Raw genomic sequence first — 18,626 nt, 5'->3', positions numbered from 1 at the left:
TCCGCGGATCAGGTGGCTCGAGTCAGGTGACTTCTGGTCCGCCCCACATTAAGTCAAGCCGTCCGGAGGAAGCTGGTACAGTCCGAAGGGGTTTCTGCGTCCCGTCTGGTCGGTCCCCTGAGCCTAGAGGACCTCAGGTGAGAGCCGACGCGGCTCCGAGAACCCCCCCGCCTCATTTCCCAGGCGGACCCCCTTGAGGCCTAGAGACTGGCACAGCAAGTCAGTTGGGCAGCCTGCCGCGCATCCAGCCTCCCTCAGCCGCGCCAGGGTTCCTTCCCCGGCCACTAGTCCTGGCCTCGAGGCACCGGACAGCCCCCGGGTTGAAGGGCTTGGGTGGTAGTGAGTGGAGGCAGGGGACACCGGGCTGCCGAGGTGGTGTGGGAGGCTCTCTTCCAGTGCAGGTTAGCGTCCCTTCCCCTCTTTCTGCTTAGTTGCTGCCTGAGTCTGGGTCGCAGAGTTTGCAGGTTGCTTGGCAGAGGGGAGACACTGAGAGGACCACGTCAGGAACTCCTTTTGGGGTGCTGAGCGCCGGGCTGGGCTACGGGGGAGTGGGCAGGACGAGACCCGTCCCCGCCCTCCGGGCCTTTCAAGATGGAGGAAGGAAGGACTACTGGGCCCTGCCTTTTTCAACAATGTTGAGGAAAATTACAACCTAGGCTTGTGAGAACCTGCTAAGTGCCCTAGGCAACAGTTGTATTTACTTTACATCATTGTTTCTCAACCTTTTTTTCTTACCAACCCCTTCCCCTTGAATTTTTTTTTTTTTTTTTTTTTTTTTTTGGTACGCGGGCCTCACTGTTGTGGCCTCTCCCGTTGCGGAGCACAGGCTCCGGACGCGCAGGCTCAGCGGCCATGGCTCACGGGCCCAGCCGCTCTGTGGCAGGTGGGATCTTCCCGGACCGGGGCACGAACCCGTATCCCCTGCATCGGCAGGCGGACTCTCAACCACTGCGCCACCAGGGAAGCCCCCCTTGAAATTTTAATACTGCTGATAAAAGGACCACAAATCGTGCTTAACGTGTCATTTCATTTAAGTCCTATGATTTAGTTTCCACTGTCCCTGTTTTCACTTTAGGAAATTGGAGCTTGAGGAGGTTAAGCAGCACCCCAGAGTCACACAGCTAATAAATGGGGAGCTCAGGTTCAAACCTATGCAGTCACTCTCCAGGGCACACATTCCTTGCCACTATCGGTTTTACTTCTCCAAGAGAAGAAGATCCAGGGAGTTCCAGGTTGTACAACAGGTGACAGGATTAACCGGATACCCGACCAAGTGGAGCCACCACAGGAAACCCCTGACCCCAGGTTGCCCCTGGGAGGGGATTGGGAGTGGGAGGCTTCTTGAAGCAGGTGGCATCTGAGTGAGGCCTAGACTATATTAATAGAACTTACACAGGAAGAGCAGCATGCCAGACAGAGCCCATTGTGGTGAAATTCTCCATTTCTATCTCGTAGCATTCACAAAACACTAGTTTTTGTGTATAATTATAATTTTTAATATTTTATTTATGCACGCATGCATGTATGCATGCTGTCTTAGATGCAGCACGCGGGATCTTTAGTTGCGGCATGCGGGCTCTCAGTTGCGGCATGCATGCGGAATCTAGTTACCCTGCCAGGGATCAGACCCGGGCCCCCTGCATTGGGAGTGCGCAGTCTTACCCACTGGACCACTAGGGAAGTCCCTGGGTATAATTTTAACCTGATCTTTTTCAAACATTGTAATCGACCGCATATCTCTCAAGTTCGTTATATCTGTCCTAATGTCTTTCCTCCAAGGCGTGTCAGCATCTGGGACCAGGGAACTGCTGCTGTCCAAGAATTTGAGTTCCTCAGTCTACATTCCAATCCTGTGGAATGAGAGAGCCGGTTAGGCCTGATTCTGCGCCTGAGTTCTCAAGGAAAACCCAGACTCTGCCCTGGGGAACAAACTGAATCCTGAGCTTGAGGACATCAAGTGTGAAAAGCAGAGAGTGGCAAGAATGAGAGGGGGGTCATTCCACATACACAGGAGAGCAATTTCCCACAGGTCAGGGTACAGAAAGCAGAGGGGCAGAGAGCACAGGGATACAGCGCCAAGGGCAAGGCCCCCAGAGGAGGCCAGAGAGTGGGGAGATGGGTGCCGGCAGGTGGGAAAGCTCCTGAGATAAGACCCAATGATCGGGGGAGCTGCAGCAGGCAGAGAGGCCCCTGGAGGAGAGGGAGGGGCAGTGGAGGTCAGGCAGGCTGAAGCAGTCAGGGAGACCTTTTCGAGGAAGGGGAGTATCAGGAGGGTTCTTGAAGCCTTTTGGGGGAACTGAAACCAGAGCGGGGGCAGGGATGTTTCCACACCGACCTCTCATGGCTCTCCAACAGTCTGCAGGAATCCCCAGAGGCTGTCACAGGTGGCGGGCCAGAGCACAGTATACTGAAGCATTATGTGGAAGCCAAGTTACAGATATTTACGCTCACCTGCCCCATCTTGACCCTTGGCTCACCTGTTGTGCGTGGGGGTTATGGGTACGCAGCAACCCATCTCCTTCACTTAATAAATGAGCTGCTACGGGGCTGATCTGGGGCTTGTCCCACACTGGGTCCCCTTTGTGAATGATCCCTGCCGGTCCCAGAGAAGTGACACTTGTCAAACAAAAAAGTCCTAATCAAGGGTTGGTTGGTGGCATTAACCCATAGACGCTTATCCCAGGACAGGAAATGAAGTTAATTTCCTTAAGGTTTATAGGTTCACAAAGTCAAATATCTGACCACAGTTTTAATATCTTCTGGAAAAAAGAACCCCCAGCCAATAAGGCTGCATTCTTTCTTTCTGTTTACTAGGTTGCACAAAGCAGTTGAAGAGGGAAAAATTCAGCATTTGTCCACTTCCTCAGGGTGGGACCTTACACAACCCACTTACGCCTCTCCGAGCCCATTTCCCCACATGTCAAAGAAAGATAAGTCCTCCCTGGCGTCCCCTTCTCCAAGCTGGTGATACAAAGCCCATTGAAGTCACAGGTGTGAAGTGAAAGTCCTTTATGAACTGTCCGTGCCATGGTTCCAGGTGGCTTATTGTCCACTTGTTGCTAAGCTGATCCAACTTTAACCTGAACTTCTCTTGCTGTTTGTTTTTCTTCCTAGTTCATTGAAATCGAGGAACATGATAAGGAGGTGGCTGGTTGTTTTTATCCTTTTTCCCCTGAAGCTCATAGAGAAATGTGGTAAGTTTAGAAATGGATAAAGAGGGAAATGGAGTAAGTAGCCTGACTTGTTTGCTGCCAAAAGTTCAGGACCATCCAGATTGCATGTGTCTGCCTGCCCCTTGGCTAGGTGGGCACCCAGTGATTGGAGCAGACTGAGGTCTGGAGTCCAGGAGTTTTACAGGGAGCCAGATGGTTCCACAGATAATTAGCCTTCTGCCCTGGGGTCCCTATTCCCTTTTCTGTATCACCAACATCAAACTATGGAGCTCTGAAAATCTGGGATAATATCTGTAGAGAAGAGCTTGTGTTCCCACCCTGTGGACCTCACAGAGGGAGTTATGGGTCCTGGGAGATGCTGCAGAAGCAGGTGAGGTGGCCACCTTGTTGCACCTGGTTCTGCCAAGCGGTAGACACCTGAGGAGCCTGCCTGGCATCGCCTGGTATGATAAGAAAGCTCTTCCCTTAGACAGGGACCGAGGAACCAGGGTGAAGCAGGGCTAGGGGCCTCACAGAATTCAGGCTGGTTGTCGAAAAACACGTCAGAGTTTGTGCATCCTTGTGAGGCTTGACTTTCAGAGCAGGGCCCTTAGAGGCCTGTATCATTCCATCGATTCTCCACTGCCCAAACATTGCTGAAATTCCTTCCATGAAAAGCTGTGTAGAGCCTCCAAGGACACCAGGCCCATTATTTTGATCATCTGGCTGTTGTCAAAAATCAAATACATCGGGCTTCCCTGGTGGCGCAGTGGTTGAGAGTCCGCCTGCCGATGCAGGGGACACAGGTTCGTGCCCCGGTCTGGGAAGATCCCACGCGGAGTGGTTGGGCCCGTGAGCCATGGCCGCTGGGCCTGCGCGTCCGGAGCCTGTGCTCCGCAACGGGAGAGGCCACAACAGTGAGAGGCCCGCGTATCACACACACACAAAAAAAAACCTGAAAAAAAAAAATCAAATACATCTTGGGAATTCCCTGGCAGTCCAGTGGTTAGGACTCGGTGCTTTCACTGCCAAGGGCCTGGGTTCAACCCCTGGTCAGGGAACTAAGATCCCACAAGCCTTGCAGCGCAGCCAAAAACAAATCAAATACATCTTAAAACCCCAACTAGAGTTTCCAAATTAACCTTACACAAGCTGTGCAAACCCTTGCCAAAGCTTCCCGAGAGCCACACGCAGTGGGTGCACTGCTCCAATTATTTGGCCTCTTGAGTCTCTGAGAAAACACAGGTCATCTGATCAGCTCTTCCAGGTTTGTTAAACAATCAGTCATGTCACCTTGTAGTCACACCTTGTGGGTAAGCAATTTCCGAGAAAGAAGAGGTTTCTTCCAAGAAAGAAAGAACATCATGGAGTCCGGTGTTCTTCCATATGAATGCCAGAGCCCCACTCCGGACCTGCCGGATCATATTGTCTGGGACTAAGGCCCAAAAGTGTGTACATGAGCCTTGGCCCGCTTTAAGTAAAGCTCCATTAGTCATGCTAATGCATTGCCCTAGGAAAGAAGAACAAATCCAGCTGCCACCACTCGATTATACAGAGGGCTGACTTAGGCCCAGAGAGGGTAGAAGTCTCTCCCAAACTTGTCTCTGCTTTCGGGAGTGGTAATAGAGGACCAATGATGAGATCGTTTGCCTTCAGAGTTTTTTGCCCCTGACTTCTTTGGGTGGAATCTTGAGGTGCTGCCACCTAGTGGCAAGGACCTGAGCTGGACCAGGCTGGCCTAGGTTTAAATCTTGCCTTTACCGTTTCTGAGCTGTGTGAGCAGGACACTTGCCCTCATGGGATTCTCCACTTTCTTCTATCCGAAATAGGGATCACGTTGCCCGTCTCTCACTGTTATAGTAATTAGAGAATGGGAGTTCACAGTACAGCAGAGTGGCTGGCGTGCGGTGGGAGGCATAGTGGAAGATGTGCCAATAAGGATTAGTTTTTAAAATGCAAAGACTCTCCTTGGGGAAACCTTCAGGTAGTCTCACCAAGACTCATTTGGTTATTCGGATGTGGTGTCCAGAGACTCCTGCCCTGGGGCAAACTTTAAAACATGCTTTCCCAGGATATGATATGATGCCAGCTTCCTAACTGCCTCCCATCTTGGGCTAAAAAATGTCCTGCAGGGTTTACATGATGATAAGAATAGTCACCAGCAATTGTTTCGCACTCAGGCTGTGTGGAAATTGCATCACAGGCGTCACCACGCTTTATCTTCACAGTGCCCCTGGGAGGGAGGGAGTGCTGTGCTCTCCATTTCGCAGGTGAGGAAATGGAGGCCCAGTGAGGTTAAGTACCTTACTCTGGGTCACACAGCGAGGAAGTGACAGAACCAGGAGGGAACTGTGTGGCCCAGAGCCCAGTCTCTCAGCTGCTGAGCGCTGCCATCTTCCTTGGGGCTAAGTGAGGGGAAGTGGTTGAACCCTGACCCGGTTCTCTGAGAGCTCACAACCTCCTCTTTTAAAATGCAAAGTCAGGAAGAGTTAAGGCCATGCGTCGGATCTCCCACTCACCCTGACCACAGTCCCAGCAGAGCCCCAGGGACCCAGAATGTGGGTGGCTACCTGGCATCACTTTCAGTATCCCTGTCCTGGGCAGGGTCTTGCTTATCTGATGTCCTCAGGCTCTAGGTAGAAAGTAACAGCGGGGACCTTTAAGTGCTCCTACCTCAGCTGTGCAGCCCAGAACAGAGCCTCGGGCTGCTATGAGCGGGGTGAGTGTGAACAAGGAGGGGCAGAGCTGCCTGCAGGCCCCAAGGATACACCTAAGGAGGGGGTGGTGGGCGGGGACCATCCTACTCTGCGCTGAACAGCTTGGCCTCCCAAGGGCCAGGGTGGGGACTGCAACGGACTGTGGGAATCAGCTTGGAGACTTGCAGGCACGGGCCAGAGCCTGCATCTGCATCCACCTGCAGGCCAGCCTGGACAAGGCGGCTCAGGTAGGGTCTGAGAGGTCCTGGGTCACAGAGCCAGGCCCCGGCGTGCAAGTTTCAGGCTGGCAGGTTCCCTTGGAGGAGATGAGGTTACTCTCCGCACCCCCCTCCCCTCCCCCGCTCCCGCCGAGGTGTCCGGACAGAGGAAGAGAAACTACTAGGTAGGAGGACTGAGAAGGGGCTCAGACAGTGGAGGTTGAATTAGGGAACTTTTAAGTTTCCTTCCAACCTGAGCATCTAAAATTTCAGGTCTTCGTCTCTGCCTTTGAGGGGTCTGGGGAGACCTGGAGGGAGAGGGAGACCTGGGCCCCACCTGTAGCCAGTACCCACACAAGGACCATCTTCATCAAACTGAGCACCTGCTTTCCCCTGTGGACCCCCCCCACCCCCGTTCCCAGCCCAGTCTAGATTCACGATCACACCTTAGGCTGCGAAGGCCCTCAGGCGAGGGAGGTGAAGTAGATGCGTGCCTGGGGCATTGAGAACACCTGGGGCGCAGGGGCCGCCCAGAGAACACAGGAAGAGGTCAGAGAGAAGCTAACTCACTCCTGGTCTGTGGCCAAGTTGCCCTGGAGTGTTTGGCTTCCCAAACCTGCTTCCTCCCTCACCCCCAGAGGCCTATCTGTTTACCTCTTGAGTTAGCATCTTAATGCCAAGAAGAAATCTCCCATAGTGAAACTGTTTACTGTTCACCAGTCTCTCCCGTGTCCCCAGCAGAGTCAGCCTCTGGAAGGGGATCAATGAATGGGGTGAGCTGGGTTTGTACAGGAGCCCAAAGGCAGTTCTTTAGAAACAGGTAAGCTGGCCCCCAGGTGTCTCTCTGAGACTACAGGAAGGGACAGGACTGGTTCTGCAGGGCCAGCTTAGCTCATGAACAGAGGAAACCATTGTGCTTTCCATCTGAAGAGGTGGTTTAAGCCCACGTGTTCCAGTCCCAGATTGTGGCTTGATTTCCTTTGGGCCAGTTGGGCCAAAAACTGGGACCAGTTTTTGGGCTCCATGGTTTCTATTTCTGGGTGACTCCTACAGACCCTCAGAGCTCATCGGTGGGAGAGGAAGAAGCTATAGCATCTCAGGCCTGTGTCTCCCTCTGTTTCTGGCAGCAGAAGGGGAAAGAGCATAACGACATTTCCAGTCCCATCACTTACTTAGCCCCTCAGAATCTCAGAGTCTCTGCCTAGGGGATAGAGGTGGTTATAAATCAGACTTCGCAAGTTCAAGTGTCAGGGTCCCTCCTCCCAGCGTCTCAGTGGGCCTGAGTTCTCTGACCTCATGACTCATGCCTCTGATTTGGGTCGTTCCAGAGTCCACGGTCAACTTCTCTGTTCCTCCCACCGTGAAGCTGGAAAATGGAAGCTCCACCAACGTCAGCATCTCCCTCCCGTAAGTTCCCAGGCCCAGCTTTGTCCTCAGCCCAGCTCGTTTGCCCCACAGCTGGGTCAGGGCTGACCCCCAGCTCAGTCTGTTCATATTTTAAGTGTGATGCCCTTGCCTCTTCACTTTAAGACAAGCCAGGGAAAGAAAGGCAGCGGCCCTAGGCTGCAGACCGAGGTCCCAAAGTCTCTCTCTCCCCAACCGCTGAATCCTTGCCTCCAGTGGGAAGAGGATGACACGTGAGCCTTTTCCCCAGGTGAGAAGGGTCCTTGAGTGACCAGCAGTTGATGCCAGACTTCCAAGTGGTCCTCTCCAAGGTTCGAAATATTTGAAGAGAGCCCTGAAGGTTGGGGGCAAGGAGCTAAGTTGCTTGGCAGTGCTTCTGAGATCACATCCAACTGCATAGGGTGGATCCCACTGTGCAGCGCTCCTGCTGAGGCTCATCTGAGAGGCTCTCTAGCTGCCCTCTGCTGGTTCCCGCACGAGGGTGCCGACCTAGTCCAGACCGTGCCAGAGAGTCTACCTCCTCTGTATCCTTCCCTGCTTTGCCCAACTCTTGCCTCCCAGCCATGAGAATTCCCCAAGATGAAGATCTGGAATCCTGTTATTTTTTTCTCTTTACCCTTCTCCCTTTTCCTCACCTCTCCTGGGATGTCTGATCTCAAACCAAAGCTTTGGGACCAAGGCTCCCTAACGACCCGCATTCCATCCCCAGATCCCTGCCATTTCTGCACATCGACACCTTGTAAATCTGACACATCACCCCCTCAGCACAACTCTCCCCTCTGCAGAATCCTTAAGCGGCTTTCCACCACCTTCCAAATTAACTCCAGGCCTCTAAGCCCAGACTTGAGGTCCCTATGGGCTGCTCCCACTCAGACATATCTCACTGCTCTCTGGGGATGCTGCTCCCTGCCACCTGACCCTTCTCAGAAGCCTTTCCCACCAGAGCAGATGCCACGGTCCTGTCGGCCTCTGGACACCTCATGTGGCACTCACAGCCAGTTTCCCACCTTCTCATGTTCTCACTGGCCACAGGGACCCCACCTCTCAACTCCCTAGGGCCAAGCACATAGCAGTGCCTCACCCTAATTGCTTGAGAAATGACAGGCCTGCTGTGAAATCCAGAGGGCTGGTTGAGATCTCACGGAGTACAACTTCTCAGCAGTAACCAGACTCTTGTCCTCCACAGGCGTCCTTTAAATGCAACCTTGGTGATCACTTTTGAAATTACATTTCGTTCAAAAAACGTTACTATCCTTCAGCTCCCTGATGAAGTAAGTAATGAATCATAACTGATGGGCAGAAAACTACTGGTTAACAAAACACATTTTAACTAAGTGCTTGTGTAAATAGGCCACATTGTTTTTATACCGTGGGCTGCCCCTGTCCTATTATTCTAGAAATCTCAGATTTGGGCTTTGTTAGTCTCTTTGAGGATGGACGTTTTATGCTATGTAGATGGAATTAGGAAAGTGATGGTAAGAAATCTGAGGCAGAAATGGTTCTGAGAATGTAGAAGAAATTCTTAAGATGGTTTTTTAAGACATTGCTGCCCAAAGAGCATCCACGGACTAGGAGCATTGTCTCTGCTTTAAAATCTTTTATTTTCTTTATAATTGAAATATAGCTGATTTACAATGTTATATTAGTTTCAGGTGTACAGCAAAGTGATTCAGTTATACATACACATATGTATATATATTTTTTATGTATATATTCTTTTCCAGATTCTTTTCCCTTATAGGTTATTACAAAATATTGAATGTAATTCCCTGTGTTACACAGTAGGTCTTTGTTGGTTATCTATTTTATATATAGTAGTGTGTATACGTTAATCCCAAACTCCTAATTTATCCCTCCCCGCTAAAACTTTTTAGAAATGCCCTATCCCAGACCTACTGATTAAAAATCTGCATATAAGCAAGATTCCCCAGATGATTTGGGTCCACACTAAAGTTTGCAAAGCACTGTTCTGAGATCCCATTGGATGAGTGTTATTTCCAAAAACCAGTGCCAGAGGCTGTCTGATATAATAGTGATGACTATTTATAGTCTTTATACATTTATCTGTTAATACATACCCTGCTTCCACCTTACCAAGGTTTTGAGCCAATTACCAATCAACTTGATTTTAAAACAAATTAGTAGGGGGAAAAAAGAAACCAGACAAGATGAACACAGGGATGAAATTGATAGCCGTGAGGCTCAGCATGAGGCCCTGTGTGGTCGAGAAATGAGCTGCAAATCAGCTCTGAGCCCCCTAGCAAGCAAACAGTATTGACTCATGATCAGATAAAGAGCATCTACCTAAAGGACCTGAGTGAGAGGGGAGTCTCATCTCATAGGGCCATTTCCCACAACTTCCCCCTCCTGCCCCGGGATATGAGGCCTGCTGCAGGGTAAGAAAAGCCGTTGGTTCTAAGAGCAGGTTGTGGTACTTAGCCCTCAGAGGTCTGGCTTGATCCACAGATCAAATTTAGACTCTGAGGAATGGACACTGATCACTTAGTTTAAGGGTCAAACATCTAAGGGAAAGATTAATCTTTTAAAAATAAGTGAAAGTCAAGCATAACATTAAGCCAAAAAAAAAAAAAAAAAGCCTGGACTTCCAATTGGAAATTAACTGATACAAGGCAGAATGAAATCATAACAATTGCTTTTAATCTTTTTTATTAATTTTTATTTTTGGCTGCGTTGGGTCTTCGTTGCTGCACATGGGCTTGCTCTAGTTGTGTCGACGGGCTTCTCATTGTGGTGGCTTCTCTTGTTGCAGAGCACGGGTTCTAGGTGTGCACCCTTCAGTAGTTGTGGCACGTGGGCTCAGCAGTTGTGGCTCACGGGCTCTAGAGCGCAGGCTCAGTAGTTGTGGCGCATGGGCTTAGTTGCTCCGTGGCATGTGGGATCTTCCCGGACCGGGGCTCGAACCCGTGTCCCCTGCATTGGCAGGCGGATTCCTAACCACTGTGCCACCAGGGAAGTCCTGCTTTTCATTTTTTTAATCAATAAACTTTATCTTTTAGAGCAGTTTTAGGTCCACAGCAAAATTTATTGCTATCTTTTTTCTGAGTGCTTTCTTTCTATGTGCCAGCTGCAACCCTACTTGCTACTTGCTACTGCAAGTAGCACCCAGAAAAAAGATAGCATACCATACCAATTGGAAGATTTTCCTCTTACCTAGTTCTAGAAGGTACCTGGTGGCCACTTAGAAATATGCAAACAACAGTTGCCAGGAAAATCTGCTAAAAATAAGAACAAATGAGGATGGGAAAGTAAAAGAGCCGAGAGTTGTACGTGTCATGAAGATGTAGCTCACGAGACATTGGCCACGAATTGGATCCCAGGCTTTGCAGCAGCCACTTACACCATTTCAATTGTCCTGCCAAAGCCCCCTGATTTCTGGGGATAAGAGCAGAAAGACAGTGTTCAAGGGTCCCTGAAGAAGCCACTGCAATCCAGTGAGCCACATCCTCACAGTGCCCACAACATGGGTGGAAGGCGGGCCCTGAAGCATCATCCAGGGAACAAAGAGATGGGGGCAGGGGGACAGTGTGGTTCAGTAAAGGTATCATCCCACTCCCTGCCACACTCGGGACTTGAGAGCATCAGGAAGCATGACTGGGAGGTCAGAAGTTGCAGGTAGTCCTCCAAGTACTGTTTCTTGGAGCAGAGCTTTCGATGAATATTGGGCAGAAATGCGGGTAAGGATGTGCTCCCTGCCGGGCGTCTGGTGTGTGCACCTCTTCTGTTTCGTCGCCTGGCAGCCAGGCTGGGCATGGGGCAGACATCCCTCTGTGGATCTGGAAAGAGCCGTCCGCAGTAACGGAAGTAGAGGTAATAGCGGTCATCGTAGGGTAGTAGTGATGGTAAACACTTCACAGCTTGCTGCGTGTCAGGCTCGGTGCCGTAAGCTTTATGGACGTTATGTCGTTCAGAGCAACCCTGTAAGGTAGACGCTTGCGTTATCCCCTTTTACAGATAAGCAAACCGAGATCAGAGCTCAAATAACTTGCCGGAGATAGAATGGCTAGTGAGATGAAGAGGGCCCTCCCACCATCTCTCAGAGATAAGCCAGGGGAGGGCCTGAGGGCAGGGCCCTCCTGCTCAGAAAGTCTGACACTGATGTATGGGGGTTCCAGCTGGCTGATTAGTCCAACATTTCTCCCTCCTGTTAGGAAGCTCCTAGAAGGCAGGGGCTGTGTGTGACCTGTCCCTCCATTCCCTAGTGCATGGCCTGGAGCTGGGGTCCCAATAACTATGGGGCGCTGGACCTGATTCAGTTTTCCTAACAGGTTGTGGTCCCTCCCGGCGTGACAGATTCCTCTTTTCAAGTGACGTCCCAAAATGTTGGACAAGTTACCACTTACCTGCACGGAAATCACTCCAACCAGACCAGGTAGGCTGGCCTCCGCCCGTGTGGGCCCTAAAAAGGGGGATGGTGCTGGCACGTGGGGTTTCCTCCAGAAGCCCAGCCCCAGCTCATCCCGGTCCCCACATTCTCTCCAGCCCAAGGATACGCTTCTCCGTGATCCACAGCAGTGTCGTCAGCATCATAAACCAGGTGATCGGCTGGATCTACTTTGTGGCCTGGTCCATCTCCTTCTACCCGCAGGTGATCACCAACTGGAGGCGGAAAAGGTAACCCACGGGGCTTCACGTGCAGCTTCACCTGGGGCCGGTAGGATGGGCGTTCCAACGAGCCTGTGGGCAGCCTGGGTTCTGACTTACCCCTCTGCTCTTCTTTCTTCCTGTCCTTTCTTAAAAGTGGCCTGATGTGAAAGTTCTAAGCGCCTATGTAGGACTTGCAGTGCTGGGCATTTGGTCTCTTGTGCAATTCAGCCCCTCCCTGCGAAAGCAACAAAATGGGGCTTCTCAGTGGAAGTGGAGAAGGGGCTGGGTGGGAGGAGCCCACCTGAATCTGCCGGGCTCCTGGTCCACAGAGCCCTGGAGGAATTAGTGTCAAGTTGTGCCCCAATGCAGGAGTTGGATCCTTCAGCCTCAGAGACGAAAGCCGGCCCACCTTGATTTTAAAGACAAGGGCCCAGGCGTCATGCACCAAGGACACCTAGGCCACCAAGGAACGTGGGCCTCTGAGGGGCTGCTGAGCTGGGAACCGGGGAGGGAGGCGCTTCCTCTCTGCAGGAAGCCTCCAGACAATCCCAGGAGGGTGGGGTTCGGTGGCATTGGGGGTGGCATGGAAAGGGACCTGAGGACTGTGCTCTCCTTGAGGGAGCCAGGCCCTCCTTCCTGTGTGCTGGGAGCTCTGTCCCCTCCAGCCCCCGGCGGCCCCCAGTCTCACCCCCTGCTCTGCTTTGTCTCCCCGTCCCCCCGCCCCCCTCCTCAGTGTCGTGGGTCTGAGCTTTGACTTTGTGGCCCTGAACCTGATGGGCTTCGTGGCCTACAGCATGTTCAACATCGGCCTCCTCTGGGTTCCCTCCATCAAGGTACGGCCCTGCTCGCCCCCACAGCCCAGTCCAAGCTGTCCGGTGATCTGGCCACCCCTCACCCCCCAGCTTCTCCCCACTCCCAAACAGGAGCAGTTTCTCCTCAAATACCCCAATGGCGTGAACCCCGTGGACAGTAATGACGTCTTCTTCAGCCTGCATGCGGTCGCCCTCACCCTGGTTATCACGGTGCAGTGCTTCCTGTACGAGGTGAGCAGTAACCCTGGCACCTGCCGCAGCCTGCGCTGCCCAGGCCAACACCCGGTGGCACCTGCTGCCCATACCTGCCGTTTTACAGGAGACATGGAAACCCCCAGAAGGGAAATGTGTCCGTTCACTCACATCTGCTGGCCTATTATCCAGACCCCACGCTGGGCACAGGGAACACCCCGTAAGCCCAAGTCCTCAGGCCGCCCCAGGTTTGGGGTGAGGGACACAGAGGGAGGTAGTGATGGCCCAGCAGGCTGAGAGCTGAGCGGGCAGGGAGAGCACAGGTAGCTCGTGGGCCCCACGACTCAGCCAGGGAGGAGGGGGAAAGAGGGCACTGAGTTGCGGTCTGAGGGATGAGTGACGTTCCCATGGCGGTGGGGCACCCCAGCCGGCGGACAGGACTGTGAAGGCCAGGGAGCAGCGAGAGGGACCGTGAGCAGATGGGGTGGCCAGGGTGGCCCTGGGGGGCTCTGGGGGCCGGGCTGAGGAGCCCGGGCACAGCTGTGCTGCTGGAGGGCCGCCTGCTGTCTCAGCAGGAGGACGTCGTGAGTTGGTGCGTGTTCAGGGCATCGCTGATGCTACTGTTTCCTTTCCCGTCCCTGTGGGTGCACCACTTCCCTTGGGGAGTTCTCTTCCCACACACAAGGCCGGCCAGAGCTGCTTGGCCCCCACCTTCATGAATCTTCTAGGTTTTCTTACCCTTTGCTGAGAAGGTTAGATGAGGGAGCCTTGCTTTTGGGAAAGAGATTCCAGAGCCAATCAGGCTCCCTCGGGTCGTGGAAGGAGCCTGGGCCGAGATGAGGTGCCAGGCGTCCAGCGTGATGGGGGCCATGTCCCCAGCACCCTTCACTCCTGGTGGGCTCTGAGAGGGACTCGGCTCTACAACATGGGAACAGGAAGCAGATGGGCTCTTCAAGTCCCAGAGGATGGAACCAGAGACCCTGATGGTGACAAGGTGCAGTTGGTGCTGGGCTCTCTGCACCCCACCCATCCCTTCCCCTTCCCTGTCTCGTCCTCAGCGAGGCAACCAGCGGGTGTCCTGGCTGGCCATCAGCTTCCTCGTGCTCTCCTGGCTCTTCACACTCATCACCCTGATCACAGCCGCGGTCAGGGCCACCACGTGGCTGCAGTTTCTCTTCTGCTTCTCCTACATCAAGCTGGCAGTGACGCTGGTCAAGTATTTTCCACAGGTACCTCCAGGGTCTGGCCGTTAGCGTGATAGGGATGAGACACAGACCCTGGACCCTGCTCCCTTGGGGCAGCTTCTGGCCGGGGTGAAATGTGGATGGAAAACTACAGGGAGGAGGCTGGCAAGCCCAGCCGGAGTGGGGCCTCACAGAAAACCGGCTGTGACCAGTACTTGCTCTTCCCAGGGGCCAGGAATCCCACGGGGAAGTCAGTGGCCGTTTCTCTGACTCATGCTCAGCTCTGAGAGTCAAGGGTTGTGCAGGTCACTCCCATCTCTCTCCAGCCCCACCTTTCTGATGACTTCACCTTTGCCCCCCACCCTACCACCGCCACCCATTACCAACAACTGATGACCCTGACGAGCCACAGCAGGGTACCAGGAAGATGAGGTGGGAGGGGGGAACCCACCACCATTCAGGGTCCTCGTTGTGAGCCCTCAGCACCCCCCCTCGAGTACTCAAACAGTCCTATTCAGAGCTGGGTCAGACACAGCTTAAGAGTCAAACATAGCTTGCCCCACAGGCGGAACGGCCCGAGAGAGGGTCAGGTGTAGAAGAACTGCCAACTGCAGGCTGAATCTAGGCCCTCGCGTTTAACTCGCCTTCCCAGTACAGGGAACCTTGTGTTCCATGGGCCCAGGAAGGAGAGCATTTTGGCCAGAGTCAGGGCCAGTACCCTGGAGGGCATGGAAACAGAGCCATCCACTTAAGGGTGAGCAGGACTCAGGTCTGTGGACAAGAGAGAAGGGGCTCTCCAGGCCGGGGCAGCCTGCACAAAGGCACAGGCAGAGAAGACCTTGCCCGCGGAGCACTGTGAAGCCAGGAAGGCGGGGCCAGGTCCCAGGGTGCTTGGGAAGGCAGCTTCAGAGTCGGGGGAAGGCTTTGGGGGAAGTGGGGCCTCAGTCCCTGAGCATGGGAAGGCTTGTACCCGGGAAACCTGGGAGGCAGGAGCCCCAGTTAGAGATGTTTGGAACCGTCCAGGACTGGAGAGGTGGGAGAGGGCAAAGGAGGGGAACTGACAGGTGGCTAACTGGGAGAAGACCACTGCAGAGGCCAAGCCGTCCCCCCGGGTGGTGGGAAGGCAGGTCAACAGTCAGAGAAGCCCAGAGGGCACTGGCAGCTGGAAGAGGGGTGATGTGCGAGCGGGCTGGACCTGGGAAGCCCGAGGTGGAGGCCCTAGAGCCCAACCAGGGCTGAGGAGGGAGTTAAGTCCACTCTGCAGACGGGGAGACTGAGGCTGGGAAAACTCAAGTAACTCTCCCAGGGTAACATAGCTCCTCCGATGGTGGAGCTGGGATTCCAGACCAGGCCATCGGACTCCCAGGCCATGTTCATAAGCACGACATGAATTCAGTCCAGGCTGAGTTTGGGGCGATTCTCCATTCGAAGGTGAGTAGAAAAATCAGAGTTGCTGGAAAGCCAGGATAGGGAGGGCTGAAGACGATGGAGAGGCAGCAGCTCCCCACCCCTGTGCCGGAGTTTGGGGGGCGCGTGGGGAGGAGGAGGGGGGCTCTGTTTGCTGAGCACGCAGATGAGACCCCAGGACCCGCCCAAACCGTGCCCAAAGGTCACTGTGTTTGGAGCTGAGGTCCAAGCGCGTGAGTGGGAGGAATGTGAGCCGCTCTTGTTTGGAGCGCGGTCACGAGGTGCAGGAGGCCGCCACTGAGCCCCCTCACCGCCCTCCATCTGTCTGGCCCAGGCCTACTTGAACTTTTACTACCAAAGCACCGAGGGCTGGAGCATTGGCAACGTGCTTCTGGACTTCACTGGGGGCAGCTTCAGCCTCCTGCAGATGTTCCTCCAGTCCTACAACAACGGTGAGTCAGCCGGCAGGCCCGCCCACTTGGCGGGCTAGAGGCACAGGGCGGGGCCAGGCTTCCTGGAAACCACCCCTCCCCCACTCGGGGAATCCTAGCCAGTCCCAGCCCCCAAGGTGAGGCTCACCTCGGAGCTTTGGCAGCTAAAGGACTTGTGGTTTCCTGGGCAGATGAGCACCCCCGCGCCCCCCCCCCCCGCCCCGCAGCCCCACGTGCTCCAGCTGCTTCAGGAGCTGCCAACCTAAATCCCAAACCAATCCCATCCCTTCTGGCTGCTAACAGACCAGTGGACGCTGATCTTTGGAGACCCAACCAAGTTTGGCCTCGGCATCTTCTCCATCTTCTTCGATGTTGTCTTCTTCATCCAGCATTTCTGCTTGTACAGAAAGAAACCAGGGTATGACCAGCTGAACTAGCTCCCAGGGACCCAGCAGAAACAGCCCAAGCCCTGGGCCCTGGTGGGCAAGTTGCCACCAGGAAGGCTGAAGAAGCCGTCTGGAGTGCCGGGCTGGCTCCATGTGGAGAAGCACTCTCTTCCTCAGGGCCAAACTCCTTAAACTTGAACCAGCCTGGCTTCGTCCAGGACTCTTCCAGGCCGGGGAGGAACCTACCTCTGGGATAGGCACGTGACTGTGTGCCAAGATGAACGGCCAGACCACTGGCGGCCCCTCCCAGACTCCCCAGAGGTCTCAGCCCCTCCCAGGCCTTGCTGGCCAGGCATCTGGCCCTCCTGCGTCTTGATGCTGCATCTCTGTTTTCTTCAAGGCTTCAGGCAGCACACAGGGCTTCTGGCAGCCGTCCCAGGCAGGATTGAGCACCGGGCTTGGAGCCAAAGGCCTGGCCCCAAGCAACCAGCGTTTCTGGGAGCAGCTTGAAGGACTGACCTTGCAGCTGGGAGAGCCAAGGGTGCTTTGCTGCCACTGCTGTGTTCAGAGGCCAGGCAGCCAGGTGTCAGGACCAGTAGACCCGAGGTGCTGGTGCTGGTGGCAGGGGGGCTCGGACTTTGGGGTTAGGCCTTGGGGTGCCTCCTCTGAAGGCTGCATTCTCTGAGCACTCACCGTCCTGACACTCATTCTACATAAATCCACTTCCACGACTGCAATCACAGGTGGCCCAGGCCAGGCTCTGGTAAAGAAACAGTGTTTCTGAGCCTTGAGGTACCCAACAGATTGGTTCAGAACCGGGCTCACATCCAGTACTCTCTGGATCCTTATCACACTTAACGAGCCTTTTGGATTTTTCAGAGGGATGTTTTGGAAGTGAGTGGCTTACTTTCTTCTGCTGCTGCCTGTTTCCACTTACCCAGTCAGGCCCCAAGCCCCTCCAACTGCTCCTTACCCTGAGTGTGGAGTACAGGACACCCACACACACCAGTCTGTGCCTTAGACGCCTGTTAGACTTGCCAGGTGGTGAAAACAGCTCCCCTGTTGGGGAGGACAGGCCCCCTTCCCTCCCCAGACCCCTACCTGAGACTCACCAATTTGTGGCTGTTCAGGAGCCTCAGATAAGGACTTAAAGACCACCTCACACAATCCTTATGGGCCCAACCTGATCCCAAAGCCCCTCCTTTCCCACTCCAAGCAGTTGTCCTTCCTTTGGAGGAGGGGAGGGGAGGGGAGGGTCCCAGGACGTGCCTTGTACCTGCCATGAGCTTGTCAGTCCACTCTCATAGTTGTTAACCACGAGATCCACATGAGGGGCTTCTGTCCTTAATTAAACCTGATTGATTCCCTCTGCACACTGAGCATTTGCCAGATGCAGGAGGCAGGGGTGTTGGCTTCAGAACCAAGTCCTTGGGGCTTAGGGAGACAGCCTCAGTCACTCGTGTAAGGAAATGCGTGGGATTTCGAAGTTCACTGATTCCAAGGTGACTGCATGCCGACCCGGCATTTCATCAGGGGAGCTCTGTTGGGTGGTACAAGATGCCTACCTGCTCAGGGCCAGGTGGGTCCCACAGGGACCCTGTCTGCATTACCAAGGGCGTAGCACTCAGGCTGTGGTGGTGAGCACGGGTTGGATGAGGTCTTTAAGGGCACGTGGGGGAAGGGTGGGGGAGGAAGTCTTCCAGATCCTCTAGCCAGGTATAAGTATCAAAGAACTTAGGATCTTGTTTCCCTAAAGCAGAAACTGCAGCTTGACCAAGCCCACACGCCTGTGTTACTTGGGCTACCCAGTCTGTGATTGGGTACCACACTTTAAAGGTGGGAGATTGCAAAAATCTGACTTGGCAGTGCTAGGTGGGTGGGTCCACGAGTGGCAACAATTACCAGAGCTGGTAATGCAGCCAGTGCTGGGCCAAGCAAAGGCCTCAGCGCTCCCCAGCATCTCCTCAGGTCACAGCCCCTGGAAACATTTGGGGCTGCATCCCTGGCTGTGCTAAACTGAATGCTCTTAAGAGTCTTAGGGGGTGGATGTTGTCCCTTGTTGTCCATGAGGTCCCTCCCCAATAGGAGCTGAGGCTAGGTTACGCGAGGGAAGTTGGGGGTTCCTGGCCCAGTTCCAGT

At 53.9% G+C, this 18,626-nt stretch overlaps 1 protein-coding gene across 4 annotated transcripts; it reads left to right on the top strand.

The window, feature by feature from the left end:
* Positions 1-47: 47 nt before the first annotated feature.
* Positions 48-17,858, top strand: CTNS (cystinosin, lysosomal cystine transporter). Of its 4 annotated transcripts, none has more exons than XM_060080578.1 (13): positions 48-137; positions 1,780-1,869; positions 2,815-2,991; positions 3,115-3,194; positions 7,395-7,473; positions 8,657-8,741; positions 11,757-11,860; positions 11,971-12,102; positions 12,809-12,908; positions 12,999-13,118; positions 14,138-14,308; positions 16,005-16,122; positions 16,405-17,858. In XM_060080578.1, exons 4-13 carry the CDS (start codon positions 3,134-3,136, stop codon positions 16,536-16,538), a joined length of 1,104 nt encoding a protein of 367 aa, XP_059936561.1. In that variant the 5' UTR covers positions 48-137; positions 1,780-1,869; positions 2,815-2,991; positions 3,115-3,133; the 3' UTR covers positions 16,539-17,858. The 4 variants fall into 4 exon arrangements, with proteins under 4 accessions (XP_059936561.1, XP_059936560.1, XP_059936562.1 ...); XM_060080577.1 differs by having other exon boundaries at positions 1,780-2,029; XM_060080579.1 differs by lacking the exon at positions 1,780-1,869.
* Positions 17,859-18,626: the final 768 nt, after the last annotated feature.

This window comes from Mesoplodon densirostris, chromosome 18, assembly GCF_025265405.1.
Source record: "Mesoplodon densirostris isolate mMesDen1 chromosome 18, mMesDen1 primary haplotype, whole genome shotgun sequence".
Lineage (NCBI taxonomy): Eukaryota > Metazoa > Chordata > Mammalia > Artiodactyla > Ziphiidae > Mesoplodon > Mesoplodon densirostris.
Note: the sequence above shows the minus strand (reverse complement) of the source record. Positions and strands in the feature narration are given on the sequence as shown.